General features: G+C 33.2%; 1 protein-coding gene across 1 annotated transcript; it reads left to right on the top strand.

Moving 5' to 3' along the window:
* The first annotated feature begins 10923 nt into the window (after positions 1–10923).
* On the top strand, positions 10924–12659 carry LOC141666313 (agamous-like MADS-box protein AGL15). The gene is made up of 5 exons (XM_074472305.1): positions 10924–11105; positions 11962–12061; positions 12159–12200; positions 12427–12552; positions 12609–12659. Exons 1-5 carry the CDS (start codon positions 10924–10926, stop codon positions 12657–12659), a joined length of 501 nt encoding a protein of 166 aa, XP_074328406.1.
* The last annotated feature ends 2590 nt before the right edge of the window (positions 12660–15249 follow it).

Below are 15249 nucleotides of genomic sequence, written 5' to 3' on the forward strand. Positions count from 1 at the left end.
AAATGGGTGATCTCTAGTCCATTTTCTCTGTTGAGGTAGATTAGCTCTTGATGAAGAGGCCTCATTGTTGTCTTGATGATTAGCAGAGTTTTGATGATCAGAAACTCCCCCTGATTTTATGCATCTTTGACTTGAAGATGGGGTTCTTTCTGACTGTGATCTTACTTGACTTTCAACTCCTATTGAGAGATCAATGGATGTTGTTCTTTGCCTGTCGACGGATGATGCAGATTGTCTTTCGACGGATGATGCACTTGGTCTTTTGACGGATGTTGAATTATGTGCTTCATTAGTTGTAGACTTTTATGCATTATCCTTGGATATTGGTTCTTGATCACTATCATCATCACTATCTTCACAAATCATCTCCACATTGTCAAATTTGAGGCTCTCAGGGAAATCTCCATCTTGCAGTCCTTCAATCTTTTTATCATCAAACACAAACATGTACAGATTCCATAACAATATTGGTTCTAAGATTGTAGACTCTATATGTTTTTCCAACTGCATATCTAACAAAAATTCCTTCATCTGCTTTGGCATCAAACTTCCCATGTTGATCAGTTTGATTCCTTAAGATATAGCATTTACAGCCAAAGACATTTAGAAAGTTTAATGTTGGCTTCCTATTCTTGAACAGTTGGTAGGGAGTCATACATTTGGCTTGATTAACCAAAGAAATATTCTGAGTGTAGCATGCGGTATTTACAGCTTCAGCCCAAAAATATGTTGGTAACTTTGATTCTTCCAGCATTGTTCTAGCAGCTTCAATGAGAGACATGTTCTTTCTTTCCACCACTCCATTTTGTTATGGTGTTCTAGCTGCAGAAAACTCATGCATGATCCCATTATCTTCACAAAATAATTTCATCACAGAATTCTTGAACTCAGTTCCATTATCACTTCTGATTCTACTTACTTTGAGATCGGGATGATTGTTAACTTGCCTTATGTGATTGATGATGATTTCACTAGCTTTATCTTTGGATTTTAGAAAATATGTCCAAGAGAACTTTGAGAAATCATCCATAATTACTAGGCAGTATCTTTTCTTTGAGATGGACAATACATTGACTGGTCCAAATAAATCCATGTGCAATAGTTGCAAAGGTTCTTCAATTGTTGAATCAAGCTTCTTTCTGAATGATGCCTTGATTTGCTTTCCTTTCTAACAGGCATCACACAGTCCATCCTTTGAGAATTTCACTTGAGGAATACCTCTTACCAAATCTTTCCTGACCAGCTCATTCATAGTCTTGAAGTTAAGGTGGGACAGCTTCTTGTGCCATAGCCAACTTTCATCTTGATTTGCCTTGCTAAATAGACAAGTGACAGATTCTGCATTTTATGAGTTGAAATCAGCTAGGTACACATTTCAATTTCTCACTCCAGTGAGAACCACTTTGTTGCTTCTCTTGTTTGTCACAACACAGGCTTCAGAATTAAATGTTACTGAGTTGCCCCGGTCACAAAGCTGGCTGATACTCAACAAATTGTGCTTGAGTCCATCCACTAGGGCAACCTCTTCAATGATGACATTATCCTTTGAAATCAAGTCATATCCCACAGTATAACCCTTGCTGTCATCTCCAAAAGTGATACTTGGGCCAGCTCTTTCCTTGAACTTAGTAAGCAGGGTAGAATCTCCAGTCTTGTGCCTTGAGCACCCGCTATCCAAATATCAAATATTCTTTCTGTTTCCCTGCACACAACAAAATCAAATCAAGTTGATTTTGGTACCCAAGTTTCCTTGGGTCCTGTTTTGTTAGCCTTTTTCTTAGGTTCTTAGTCTTGTCCTCTTTTGACTTAGGCATTTGAAGTTCATCCTTAGTCAATTGAGTAGAGCCTTTGAAACCATTCATCATTGCAGAATTATCATGCACAGGCCGGTTAACATGAAAAGGCATACTTTGTGCAAACATGTTATTCCAGTAAGGTATGTTAAATGGCATTTGAGGCATATTAAATGCAGCATAATATGGATTTTGTGCAAATGGCATGTTAGCATACTGTGCATTCAAATTGTGTGCGGGCATAACATTAACAGGCAATGCAGGCATGTTAGGAAATGAAGGTGGTGCAGATATAGGAGTAGGCATAGCAAGTTTGCAATTAACAGACAAGTGATTAACACTACCACACTTGACACAGATTTTTCTTGGTGCATATTTATCAGGTGTGTAGTTGTTATGTTTGTTAATTCCTACTTTCCCATTTCTATTGTTTTTCTTTTTAGTTTCTGCTTTCACTTCAATTTTCTCCAATTTGTTTTTCAATTGCTTGATAGACAGATGACCTACAATGACTCTTTAGTTCTTGTTCACTTGACTTGTTTCTCCTGAAACAAAGTTTTTAGAAATTGATCCATATTTTTCATTTAACTTAGCTAGCTTGGCTTTGCTAACTGGCTTTCTCTCAGTCGACGGATGTGATTCCTTGTCATTTGACGGATAGTCCTTTAGGTCTTTCGACGGATAACATTCATCATCTGTCGAATCCACATCCGTTGATAGTCCTTCTACCAAGTTAGAATCTAGTTTCTCCTTGCTCTTTTTCCAGGCTTCATCACGGAAAGATTCTATACCTTGAGCTCTAGTAATTTGAGCATGAACATCTCTAGATGATTTCCATGCCTTAATTACTTCTTGTTTTCGTTCAAGCTGCTTTCTTAAAATCTCCTTTTTCTTTAAGAATTCAGTTAGTTCATCCTTAGCAATCTTGCATTCTATTTTTAATTTTTCAAACTCAATAAATTGAGTCTCTAGCACATTATTTCTTTCACTTAAAAACATATTGTTCTCTTTAATTTTATTGTTTTCTTTAGTGAGAGTCTTGAGTGTAACACACAGATGATATAATTCAGTAGACATGTCATTTATTGCATCATTACACTCAGCTTTAGATAAATGAGCTAGGTTGGTAGTGATTACCTGATTGTTTGATGACTAGTCTCTGTTTCATCTGACTTGGCCATAAGTGCTACATTGACATAGCTTGTGTCTTCATCCTCTTCCAATCCATCTGCAGCCTAGTCATTTTCTTGTGTGATGAAAGCCCTTTCCTTTTGCTTGAGCAACTCAAAGTATTTCTGCTTATAATCAACAGGCTCAACCTTCTCTTTACCAGAATCAAGCTTTCTACATTCACTAGAAAAATGACCTGCCAAGCCACACTTGAAACACTTGAATTTGGACTTATCAACCATGTTTCTTTTTGATTTAGCTGCTCCAAAATTCTTCTTGAATTTGAGCTTGGAAAATCTCCTAGATAAAAAAGCAAGATGTTCATCTATGTCATCCATGTCATCTTGACTTAGATGATCTTTATGTTCAGCTACTAGCCCTTTACCCTTGCCTTCACAAACTCTAAGGTTTGGTGCAGAATCAACAGCTTCAACCTTTATCTCCTTCTCCTTTCCTTGCTCAGCAACTAATGCAATGGACCCTCCCTTCTTTCTTCCTTTAACCATCTTCTCATCTTGCTCTATTTCAAGCTCATAGGTTTTTAGGATGCCATATAGTCTATCCAAGGTGAATTCCTTGTAATCTTGAGAATTTCTCAATGAGACTGTCATGGGCTTCCATTCCTTTGGCAGAGATCTAAGGAATTTGAGGTTTGAGTCTTTTGTTTGATAGACCCTTCCATGCAGTTTTAGAGCATTCAGTAGTTTTTGGAATCTACTGAAAATGTCAGTGAGTGACTCACCTTCTTCACTGTAAAAATGCTCATTTGTAGAATCAGGAGTTGCATTTTATTCTCCCTTACTAGCTCAGTTCCATCATATATGACTTGAATTATGTCCCAAACATCCTTAGCAGTCTTGCAGTTTATGATGTTGTCAAACATATCACTGTCAACACCATTAAACAGAATATTCATGGCCTTCTTATCCTTTTGGACTTGTTCTTTGTCTGGATCAGACCATTCTGCTCTAGGCTTTGGGACTGATGCATCATTTCCTGTAGCAGCTCTCATAGGGACATGTGGACCTTTCTCAATGCAGTCCACATATGCATCATCCTGAGATAGGAGATACAGGTGCATCTTCACCTTCCAGTGGTGATAGTTGTCTTTGACTAGAAATGGAATCTTTACTCCAACATCTTTTTTGTTCATTTTGTTAGTTGTTGTGATCTTCAAACTCTTTTTTCTTCAAGAGCTTACTCTGATACCAATTGTTATTCCCAAACAATCTAAACAAGAATTATAGAAGGGGGGTTGAATGTAATTATGGCTTCCTTTTAGTTTTAAGAACAGTTCTACTATATATATATATAACTGTGTTTGATTTGTAATGGTGCGGAATAAGAATATAATAGAAATCAAATCACAAAGCAATTAAATACAAGTATTTAAAAACTTTCTGGTGGATTGAACTTTTCCACGAGAGATATATATAAGGTAGAGAACTGTGTGTTTCTGAAATGAACACAGCTGCTTACAAGTTGAAGAACAACAACTGAGAAATTCTTTACAGATTTTGCCTTATCTATTTCTCAGATAGTTGCTCTCTTTTCTGGATACTTGAATTCAATTCAACTTGCTACACTTGGTTTATATATCACCAAGATACATGATAAAAAGATAAACTAATGAGACAAAATGAATCTAGTCTAATATCATGCTTCTACACTTCTCTTTCCAAGCATCTTTGAATATTCTCAGTTTAGCATGGAAATGGAAATGATTCTTTGTTCTCTAAATCCTGCTAACAGGCTGCCACATTCCATTTGCATACAATCAACGCATGTGACTGTCAAGTCACTATCAACTGCTCTTTTTGAATGTGAACATCCGTTGAAACTTAATTGAGTCATCCGTTGAAGATGTGATTGATCATCCGTTGATACTTTGGCTGATCATCCGTTGAAGCTTTGTAGATCATCCGTTGAAACTTTATCTGAGCATCCGTTGAAACTTTGGGAATCATCCGTTGAGATTATCTTTTTGACAGTTAACTCCATTTCATTTATACAAGATTACAAGGCATCAACTATATACAATTAACCAACTTATCTTGCATATCAATCTAGTATTCAACATGACTTAGACATTTCTCAAAGATCTAGTTCACTAAGCCATTTAAGTATGCAGAAATGTGCTACTAACCTTATTGTACATAAGCTACTCTTTCAACGGATGTTGAAATGATCATCTGTTGAAAGCTACAAAAATCACTTAAATAAAATCTACTAAGTATTTTGTTTAAGTTATCATCAAGGACACAACATATTCCTAACAACAATATTTGAACTCTTTCTTCCGGAGGTCAAGGGTAATGGTAAAACCCCTGAGTTCACTTAGTGGAGAAAGAAAAATTAGAAACTTTATTATGTAAGAGACCGGGATGGTAAGAGATTGGGGTATAAATGGAGTAGTGATAGGTGTACAAAAAGTTTGTACAGAATGTATGGCACATGATGTGTAATATTTTAATTGGGATGGTTAATGAAAATGCAGGGGACCCATTCCAATTAAAACTTAACACATGTCATTTTGTATCAAATTATGTACGCCAAGCATTTTCCGTATAAATAACCCACAGTCAAACTATTTGTGAGCTACTAGAGCTTGGCTAGTAAAATATTCGAATTCAGCTCGATAATAATCCAGCCGAGTTTGAACTCAAGCTATCCACAAAAAACTTATCCTCATGACCGCTCTTAAGTAAGCCCGTTAAGTAAGCCCATTCCACTTTATCATTGGGCTTTAATCTATTGAACTGATTATTCTCACCCTTATCATAGATTCATAGGCCTGCGGTCTATTATATTTATTATTTTGTTTCCATCGTGAGATTCTTAAATTTATTGATTTTAATATATTTTAAAATCCATTATTTTGTTAAATTTCATACTTTATTTCAAATATTTTGGAATCTCTTCTAAATAAAAAATAATATCGCCCAATCCCGTTTTTTATTCATGAATCAAAATTTACTTTTTTCATCTTATCAAATCAAATAGACTAATAATTTCCAAAATATAAAACAGTGACAACAATATTTTTACGTTATATTTCACTTTTTATTTATCATAATTCTTGAATTGAACTATTTTTTTGGAACAAGAGAAAAATGGTAAAATGGACAACAAAACTGTGACGGAGATAATTTCAGTTTTCATCAATTTGTTATATTAATATAATAATAAGTGTTTTTTATTTGAATATTTGCATTCATTTTTATGTTATATTGATTTTAAAATTTTAGCAAATTTTTTTAAAATTTTAATGTGCGGACAAAATAAGCGGGACAGCGGAAGAATAAATAAATAAATAATTAGTTCTGAATATTGTGCATGTTACAATGTTAGCATGATAACATTTTCTCGTGCAATATATTATAATAATATTTTTCGGAAAATATTATTTTCAGAGCGTTACTACCGTTGGTAGAACAAATTTTGTGACCAGGACTTAAATTTTGATAAATTTTTTATTTATTGATCAATTCGTAATGTCCAACATAACCGACTAGTTTCGATTTTCGATTTTTGCAAATATAGGATAGATAGATGATTCTGGATTTTGCAGAAAGCATGTTCATGTGCTCATCTCATATGGTATTGTGCCTTGTTTAGTTGTATTAAGGTTTTTCAGGTTTTTAATTGATTTAAAATCTGTTATTAATTCATAAAGACAACTGATTGTATTAGTATGACAATCGGTATGACAATCAATAGTCATACCGAAAGTCATGCTAATTCAAAAGGATTGTCTTATCAGATTTTTTATTACATTAAAATCTATTATTAATTCAGTAAGACAATCTGATTTTGAACTACTATGACAATCGGTATGACAATTGATAGTCATACCGAAAGTCTTGCTAGTTCATTCTGATTGTCTTGCCAGCTCAAAGAGATTGTCATGTCAGTACATTCTACTCGATTGTTGGATTAAAAGAAGCAGCAGAAGACATTACTAAACACACAAGTCAAGAGAAAAGCAGAAACAAAAAGCAAGACATATCATTTTTCATCTGCTTTATTCAAGATCAAAATTCTAGATTGTAAAGTTAAATCCAAACCACTAGAATTATTTATCTTGTTCTTGTGTAACAATCTAGCGGATCAAAATCCCTAGAACTTAATCTCAAATCGCTTATAGCATTTGATCTTTTTATTGTAAAAATAGAAAAAGTTCATGTTGAATTTATTCTAGATTTGTGATAATTGATTTGAGATTAATCCCTTGTAAACGATACCGTTGTTGTAACACCTTTCAAGTTTAATAATAATTTTATTTAACTTGAATTTTGTTTCACATTTTTATTCCGCATTTTATTCGATTAAACGGTATTGTTTGTATTCAACCCCCCCTTCTACAAACATATTGAGACCTAACACATAGCGATGGCAAAACCTTGTACCAGAATCATTTCGCGTGGAATCATGGTACAACCCGAAAACCATGTGTTTGCAGTAACCAAATGTTCTTCACTTTTTCTATGTAATTGTTACCGGAGTTTGTTGTTAAGTAACAACTCCTCTAAAACCTTAAGGCGTCGGAGAAAGATCCCAACTCCGACTAGATCTTATACTAAATAACATCATGATTGTAATTTAATATCCGTTCTGTTCTTGGTATGCAGCTGCAAATGTTCTGTTCTTGGAGTCACCAGCAGGAGTAGGATACTCCTATTCAAATACTTCATCTGACTATAAAAGTCTTGGAGATAAAAGCACAGCATCGGATAATTATGTATTCCTGTTGAACTGGTTAGAGAGGTTCCCAGAGTACAAAAACAGAGAATTTTACATATCAGGAGAGAGCTATGCTGGCCATTATGTCCCTCAACTTGCCCACACCATTCTGTATTATAACAAGAAGCTCGTGAGTGACATTCATATAATATTTTAACCATCCTAATTGTAAAAGTATCTGATATGTCAAAAAAAATGAGAAAGAAGAAAGACTCGGAACCAAGATAAAGATAATCAGAGACCCACATTATAATACTTTTGTGCTAGCTATATATATTGTATATACAAAAATAATTGACCAAGACATTTCGGATTTTTGATGAGATGACCAGGATTTAAACAAGTTAGAACATCGTGGGTCGGGTATTGATTAATGTGAGTAGGGTGTGTAGATATATATATATATATGTATATATTTCTAAATATATAAATGTGTGTATGTATATGTGTGTGTGCGTATATATACAGAGATAAAATTAATTGAGCATAGTATTTCTATAAAATATAGCATTGTAGGCATCATTTTTTGCACAAAATATAAGTTTAAATAGATTAATTTACCTCTGCCTCACACTCAGACTGATACAATTCTTGTAATATCTTAAAAATCAAAATAAACGCTTCCAATATCAGACTAATACAACGATTAAAGATATCAATAGAAGAATTAGTAAATAGATCTCCTCTTTAATAACGATATCAAATGATTTAATCATTTTGAATGGTACTGACACTCATCGAAGATAAAATACAAGATGCCGACTACATATAGAATATAATTTTTTCGGTTTACTAACCATAACACGAACAAAATAGAAAAGAATATAACATCTCAAGATTCGGGTTTTAAGAACCATAAAATGGAAATGTTAACAAAAAAATACACGTAAATGTAGCCTTTAAACTTACAATTGGATAAGTATCTCAATTTTTTGATCGATAAACTTATTGCTAAATTCTATATACATGACTCGATCAATATCTTAAAATCATTTTAATATGGAACAAATACCTCAAGTTATCTTCGACGATTTTTATTTGGTTAGAGCTCGTGTCGGACATTCATCGGAGATTTTTATCATCCTCGTCATCGGAGTATCTAATCAATCGAGAGAAAATGAGAGAGAAAAAGACAAACCTACATGTGAAATGGGATACACACCCATATACATGTTATATATACAATATATAAATCGTAATGAACGACCGAGATACTTAGGGTTTTTAGATGGAACGGTCAGGATTAATCTGGGTTATGATATTCGTGGGCTGGGGAGGAATTCGTAATGAACGTCATAGATATTTAGGGTTGTTAGATGAAACGGTCTGGATTAATCCGGGTAATGACATTCGTGGGCTAAGTAGAAATTTATTGAGATTTTCTAGGTACGATCATTAGTGGGCCGGGTAGTATGTGTGTACTTGTTTATGATTGTGATTTATTAAAAAAAAATTAGAAGTATGAAAGTTATCTTGTATTAATGCAACTAAAACTTAGAAAATTATTATTTAATAAATATAAAAATTCTCTCAAAAGAATTATTTTGTCAAGAATAGTTTAATTTCAAGAGTAATACATTACTTTAATATCATATTTACTAACTTTATCTCGTAAAAGATGATATCTTGTATAGATTTTTTTATTTAGCATGGAAAACTAATTTTTTTTACTTAATTATATTTACTATACTTGAATAAAATCACAATTATTAATCGGTGTAGCATCAAATTTGATCATAAAATTTGCTAGTACTTGCTTTATCCGTAGTATTCGGGCACAACACTCGGTCATAGTTATATATAAAATTTCAGGAATTGACATAGAAACTGAGATTCTTTTGTATTAAAACCGGTAAGTAAAACATTTAGATTAAAACTTATATGTATCTGTTAATTTAACATGTTTTATAAAATATCAAGGCGTTAGAGTTAAACTTACTACGATCGTGTATTTCCTAAAATCCTCCTCTTCGACCAGAGTTATTATATCATGATAAATTACAAGTTCTCCTAAAATGTAAAGGCGTTAGGATGTCAGAGGTTTTTATAACAATCAACTTATAATTTTTATAAAGTTAGGATAAAACTTGTACTTTTAGAATAACTAAAATAAACCTATAAAAAAATTGACAAAAAATATTGTTTAGAAAATTCATTATTACTGTACCGTTGAACTTTAAAATTTTCAAAATTTAAATAAATAATAGGGATAAATTCATGTTTGGACCAACTTGTGGACTAGGATTTTTCAAACCGTTGTCGCACTGCGTAACCTCAAAAACCGCATAAATCATACCATGAAAATGTAATGTCGTATGGTGCGGTTTGTACGATTTATATATTCAAAAAAATAGTTATTACATATAAGTATAATAAAAATTTAACTGATATAGAGACTAAGACTATTATATCGTTGATATAAAATAAAAATTATGTCGGTAATTTATAATATTTAAGCTAGCATCAATAACAGAAAATTAGATTAAACAAGAGATGTATCTATAATATATATATATATATTATTATAAATATATACAGATATATACATGAAATTGCGGTGCGGTACGATTTTAACCGCATTGTTAAAAATGTGAAACTGCAAACAATATCACATCGCATGGTTTATCAAAAAGTTTAAACCGCATCATAAAAAATTAAAAACCGCATTTTACAGTACAATGTGACGGTGCGGACGATTTTTGCGGTTTGTGCGGTTTGTGCGGTTTGATAATCACTCCTACTAAAAAGAGGTTCATCTCTTTGAGAAATCTCAACCATTTCAATTGAAAAAGAAAAGAATCAATTATCTGTAAATTTAAATTAAATTGGAGGTATCTAATATTCAAAAAAGATGATGTTATATCTAAAAAGATATTATTAAGATTATTTATTATTTGCTACAAAAGTACAAAAAAGATACTATAATAATTTTATTATTTTTTATCATGAAAAGGAAATAAATAGAAAAAGGGACCCACCTGATACAAAGAAAATTCCTAAAGGTGTCTTAAAAGCGGAGAGGGTGTATCATATAAAATCTATTGCCCAATGCAAATTTGCCGTTTTTAGCTCTAATTTCCCCTTTTAGCATTTCATATTTCATATTTTTTTTCCTTTTTTAGAATAACTCCAGAAAAAGGACCTTATATATAGATTGGGAGATTCAGAGATTGAAACATATTTTTTTGTGAATTACAGTGAATAGAGACCAGGAGAGATGGGCAGGGCAAAGCTTGAAATAGCGAAGATTGAAAATGCCAGCAGCAGGCAGTCCACTTTCAAGAAGAGAAGGGCTAGTTTAATAAAGAAAGCTCATGAGCTTTCTGTTTTATGCGATGCTGAGATCGCGGTTATTGTGTTCTCGAGCAATGGGAAGCTTTTTGAGTTTGCTAGTTCAAGGTCTACTCTCTCTTTCACCTCTCTCTCTCTCTCTTCCTCTCTCACTCTCTCTCCCTTTGTTTTCTTGATCTCTCCCTCTCTCTATATATGTTTTCTTGATCTCTCCCTTACTCTGTTTTTCTTGATTTACTTCTGTTATAATTTGCTGCTGAATATGTTTATTTTGGCATGTTATCTTTAATTTTATTGCCTTAGGTGTAACATAATTAGTAGATTACTGTGGTTACTAATCTTGGTTTATAAGGGTTTTAATTTAGTGTATATGTTTGTTGGTTTTAATAATTATATCTGCATTTCTGCCTAAATTGATGAAATCTTGTTGTTAAATATGATGGCATTCTAAAATCCGATATGGACAATGTGTTGTTGTGTTGCTCTGTGTCAATGAGAGTCAAATCCGATATGGACAATGTGTTGCTGCGTTGCTCTGTGTCAATGAGAGTCAAATCTGATATGGACAATGTGTTATTGCATTGCTCTGTGTCAATGAGAGTCAAATCCGATAAAATTGAACAATTTTTAAAGTCTAGGGACAAGTTTTGACGGTTCAAAGTAACAAATTAAACCTGAGAAGATGTCTGAATGAATGTTTGATTGATAGGAGAGCACTTACTAAAGATATCTTGTTTGGAGATCAAAGTGGCCTTATACTAGTAACATATCAAAACTTGTTAGGCGGTTGGGGCTTATAATCAACCAAAATGATATCTTCTTGAACCTAACATTGATGGAGGACCATTTCTCATCGGAGATCTCCAACTAAAAAACATGTAAGTTTCCTTATACCTGCCAATTCGTCAAACAGTTTTTTTTGGAAGAAGATACTTATTGCCGTCATGTTTTTCATTTTCTGTAGGCAGTTATTGCGGAAGGACCTTATTGGCTTGGGCTTGAAAGAATTGCAAGAGTTGGAGCAGCAATTGAATGAAGGATTATTATCTATCAAGGACAAGAAGGTTTATTTACACGTCTCCCTGTAACTTAATATATCTATAAAGTGAATTGTTTTATGCAGAAAAACGGCTTTCTTATCATAATGTTATATTATTTCAGGAGCAACTACTGATAGAGGAACTGGACCTATCTAGGAAAAAGGTACAAAGTTACAGTTTTGATCTTCTATACAGTTATGACTAGCTTCAAATTGTTTGATAGATAAAATTACGTGAATGTATTCAACCTTAAAAAACAATTGGATTTAAATATGACTCTGATAATTCTAGTAATGTACATAGGTGATGTCCCATGTAGATTTGTGTTTTTACTGGCAAGTCAAATTCGCGGATTAAGTAAACAATATAGTATCCTGCAATTTATTTAGCCAAAAAAAAAGTGTCCTGCAAGTCTAGCGATTATGTACAAGAAGCATGATGCTAGACTGCAAGAAAGAGAAAAGAAGTACTACATGACTGATGTGGTGTTTATGACTGATGAAAGACCACAGCAGGTATTGTTGTATCGAGAGAATATTATAACTAATTTTTTCACTTCCCTTACTACCAGGAACAGGAGTTCATCAGGGAAAATGCTACCCTGCGCAGAAAGGTAAATTAATTATCCTTCAGAAGAATTCGTTTTATGTTCTGTCCCATATACGTATTTTCCAAATAATACTGTAACACTATCATTTTTGTTTGATCTATTGTTTTCATATTTTTAATATGATTGCAGATTGAGAGGCTTCAAAAATTTTTCCCCTTAAATGTGTTCCCAGAGTCAGGCTACCTTGAACGTGAATTTCCAAGGAATGAGCATGAAGTGCCAAGGAAATTGTCTCCCAGAAGACAAGCATCCTCAAGTCAGGATACGGAGTGTCAAACTGAAGCTGAAACTGGAGAGTTGATGACGACCTTATTCTTCAGGTAATTCAACTTCTTAAGAAACGTTGTGCGTTGATTTTCCACGATATCCAGAGAGTATTTCATTAGCATTCTTACATTGTCTTTCCCTTTCTGAGTTCTCTCAGTCTCATTACCGATAACATTTTATCGTATTCAGTCAGTTTAATTCGGTCTTTTTGCGTGCACAGCCCCCCTCATGATAACGGTCAAAGGAAAAGGAAAACTCCGGAAAAAGACACTGGAACTCCTTCTGGTACTTCCGACGGTCATATTGAGTGATGATTCCTGCCTTTTATTGCTTTCGAAGAGCATTTTGAAAATGAAAGTTATTTTGAATATGCATTGATTTTATGATGTTCTGGTAATTACATGGATGGTGATCATTCTGTAGCGAAATATGTTTTGGAGTGAAATTTTAAAGACAGAAGTTCTATTTAATTTTTTGGTCTGCCGGTATTTACTAGTAGGGATAATTTGAAACTGAAATGTATCCAATTATAAGCTACTATTTTTGCTTGGGTCACATTAACATTTTGTTGGTTTTGTTTCTTGAGACTTATGTCAGGTGTTCTTCCCTTTATTAGTTAGTACTTTGAAATGCTCTACAAAGCATACGTGCTAATCTTGACAATTTCTATCGGAGACTTTTAATGAAGCACATACTGTGCTACATTAATATTTTGCTCATTTTGTTGCTCTAGACCAATGTCATAGTTTGTAACGAGACATTCGATCCCCTTAGCACTTCGAATGGCATGCACTATGCACACCACTGCTCATACTCGTCTTCATAAGACTAGAAATATTACCAACAAAGAGTATGTACAATTATTATTCCTAAACAATCTAAACAAGAATTACAGAAGGGGGTTGTTTGTAATTTTGGCTTCTTTTTAGTTTTAAGAACAGTTCTGCTATATATATATAACTGTGTTTGATTTACAATGGTGCGGAATAAGAATATAATAGAAATCAAATCACTAAGCAATTAAATACAAGTATTTAAAAACTTTCTGGTGGATTGAACTTTTCCACCGGAGATATATATAAGGTAGAGAACTCTGTGTTTCTGAAATGAACACAGCTGCTTACAAGTTGAAGAACAACAACTGAGAAATTCTTTACAGATTTTGCCTTATCTATTTCTCATATAGTTGCTCTCTTTTCTGGATACTTCAATTCAATTCAACTTGCTACACTTGGTTTATATATCACCAAGATACATGATAAAAAGATAAACTAATGAGACAAAATGAATCTAGTCTAATATCATGCTTCTACACTTCTCTTTTCAAGCATCTTTGAATATTCTAAGTTTAGCATGGAAATGGAAATGCTTCTTTGTTCTCTAAATCCTGCTAACAGGCTGCCACATTCCATTTGCATACAATCAATGCATGTGACTATCAAGTCACTATCAACTGCTCTTTTTGAATTTGAACATCCATTGAAACTTCATTGAATAATCCGTTGAAGTTGTGGTTGATCATCCGTTGATACTTTGGCTGATCATCCATTGAAGCTTTGTAGATCATCCGTTGAAACTTTATCTAAGCATCCATTGAAGCTTTGTGAATCATCCGTTGAGATTATCTTTTTGACAGTTAACTCCATTTCATTTATACAAGATTACAAGGCATCAACTATATACAATTAACCAACCTATATTGCATATCAATCTAGTAGTCAACATGACTTAGACATTTCTCAAAGATCTAGTTCACTAAGCCATTTAAGTATATAGAAATGTGCTACTGACCTTATTGTACATAAGCTACTCTTTCAACGGATGTTGAAATGATCATCCGTTGAAAGCTACAAAAATCACTTAAATAAAATCTACTAAGTGTTTCGTTCAAGTTATCATCAAGTACACAACATATTCCTAACAATCTCCCCCAATTTATGTCTACTGGAATTGTAGCCATAAATTAAGAGAAATTTGATGATAACAAAACATAATATGAGTACAGAATGTAATAAAGTAGATAATAATTACAAGTGCTGCAGTTTATTGAAAATCCTTCACAAGGGAAATTTGAAGAGTGTCTTACAGATCTTTTTCAAGGTGCTCCTCTAGACTGAGCAGATTTAGATCATTTCCTTGATTTCCTTGGCTTCTTTACCAGCTTCACATTATTTTCCTCAATTTGATTTTGGAGTTGTCTGTAAAATTCAGATTCATTCTCATTTGTCTGATCCAGCTTTTCTTGCATCTCTATAAGAGTTTCATTGCTTGCAATCGTTAGTTGACCTTCCAATCTGAAAAATCTTCTAATATTCTTTTGATCCTTGAACTCCAT

This window comes from Apium graveolens, chromosome 6, assembly GCF_009905375.1.
Source record: "Apium graveolens cultivar Ventura chromosome 6, ASM990537v1, whole genome shotgun sequence".
Lineage (NCBI taxonomy): Eukaryota > Viridiplantae > Streptophyta > Magnoliopsida > Apiales > Apiaceae > Apium > Apium graveolens.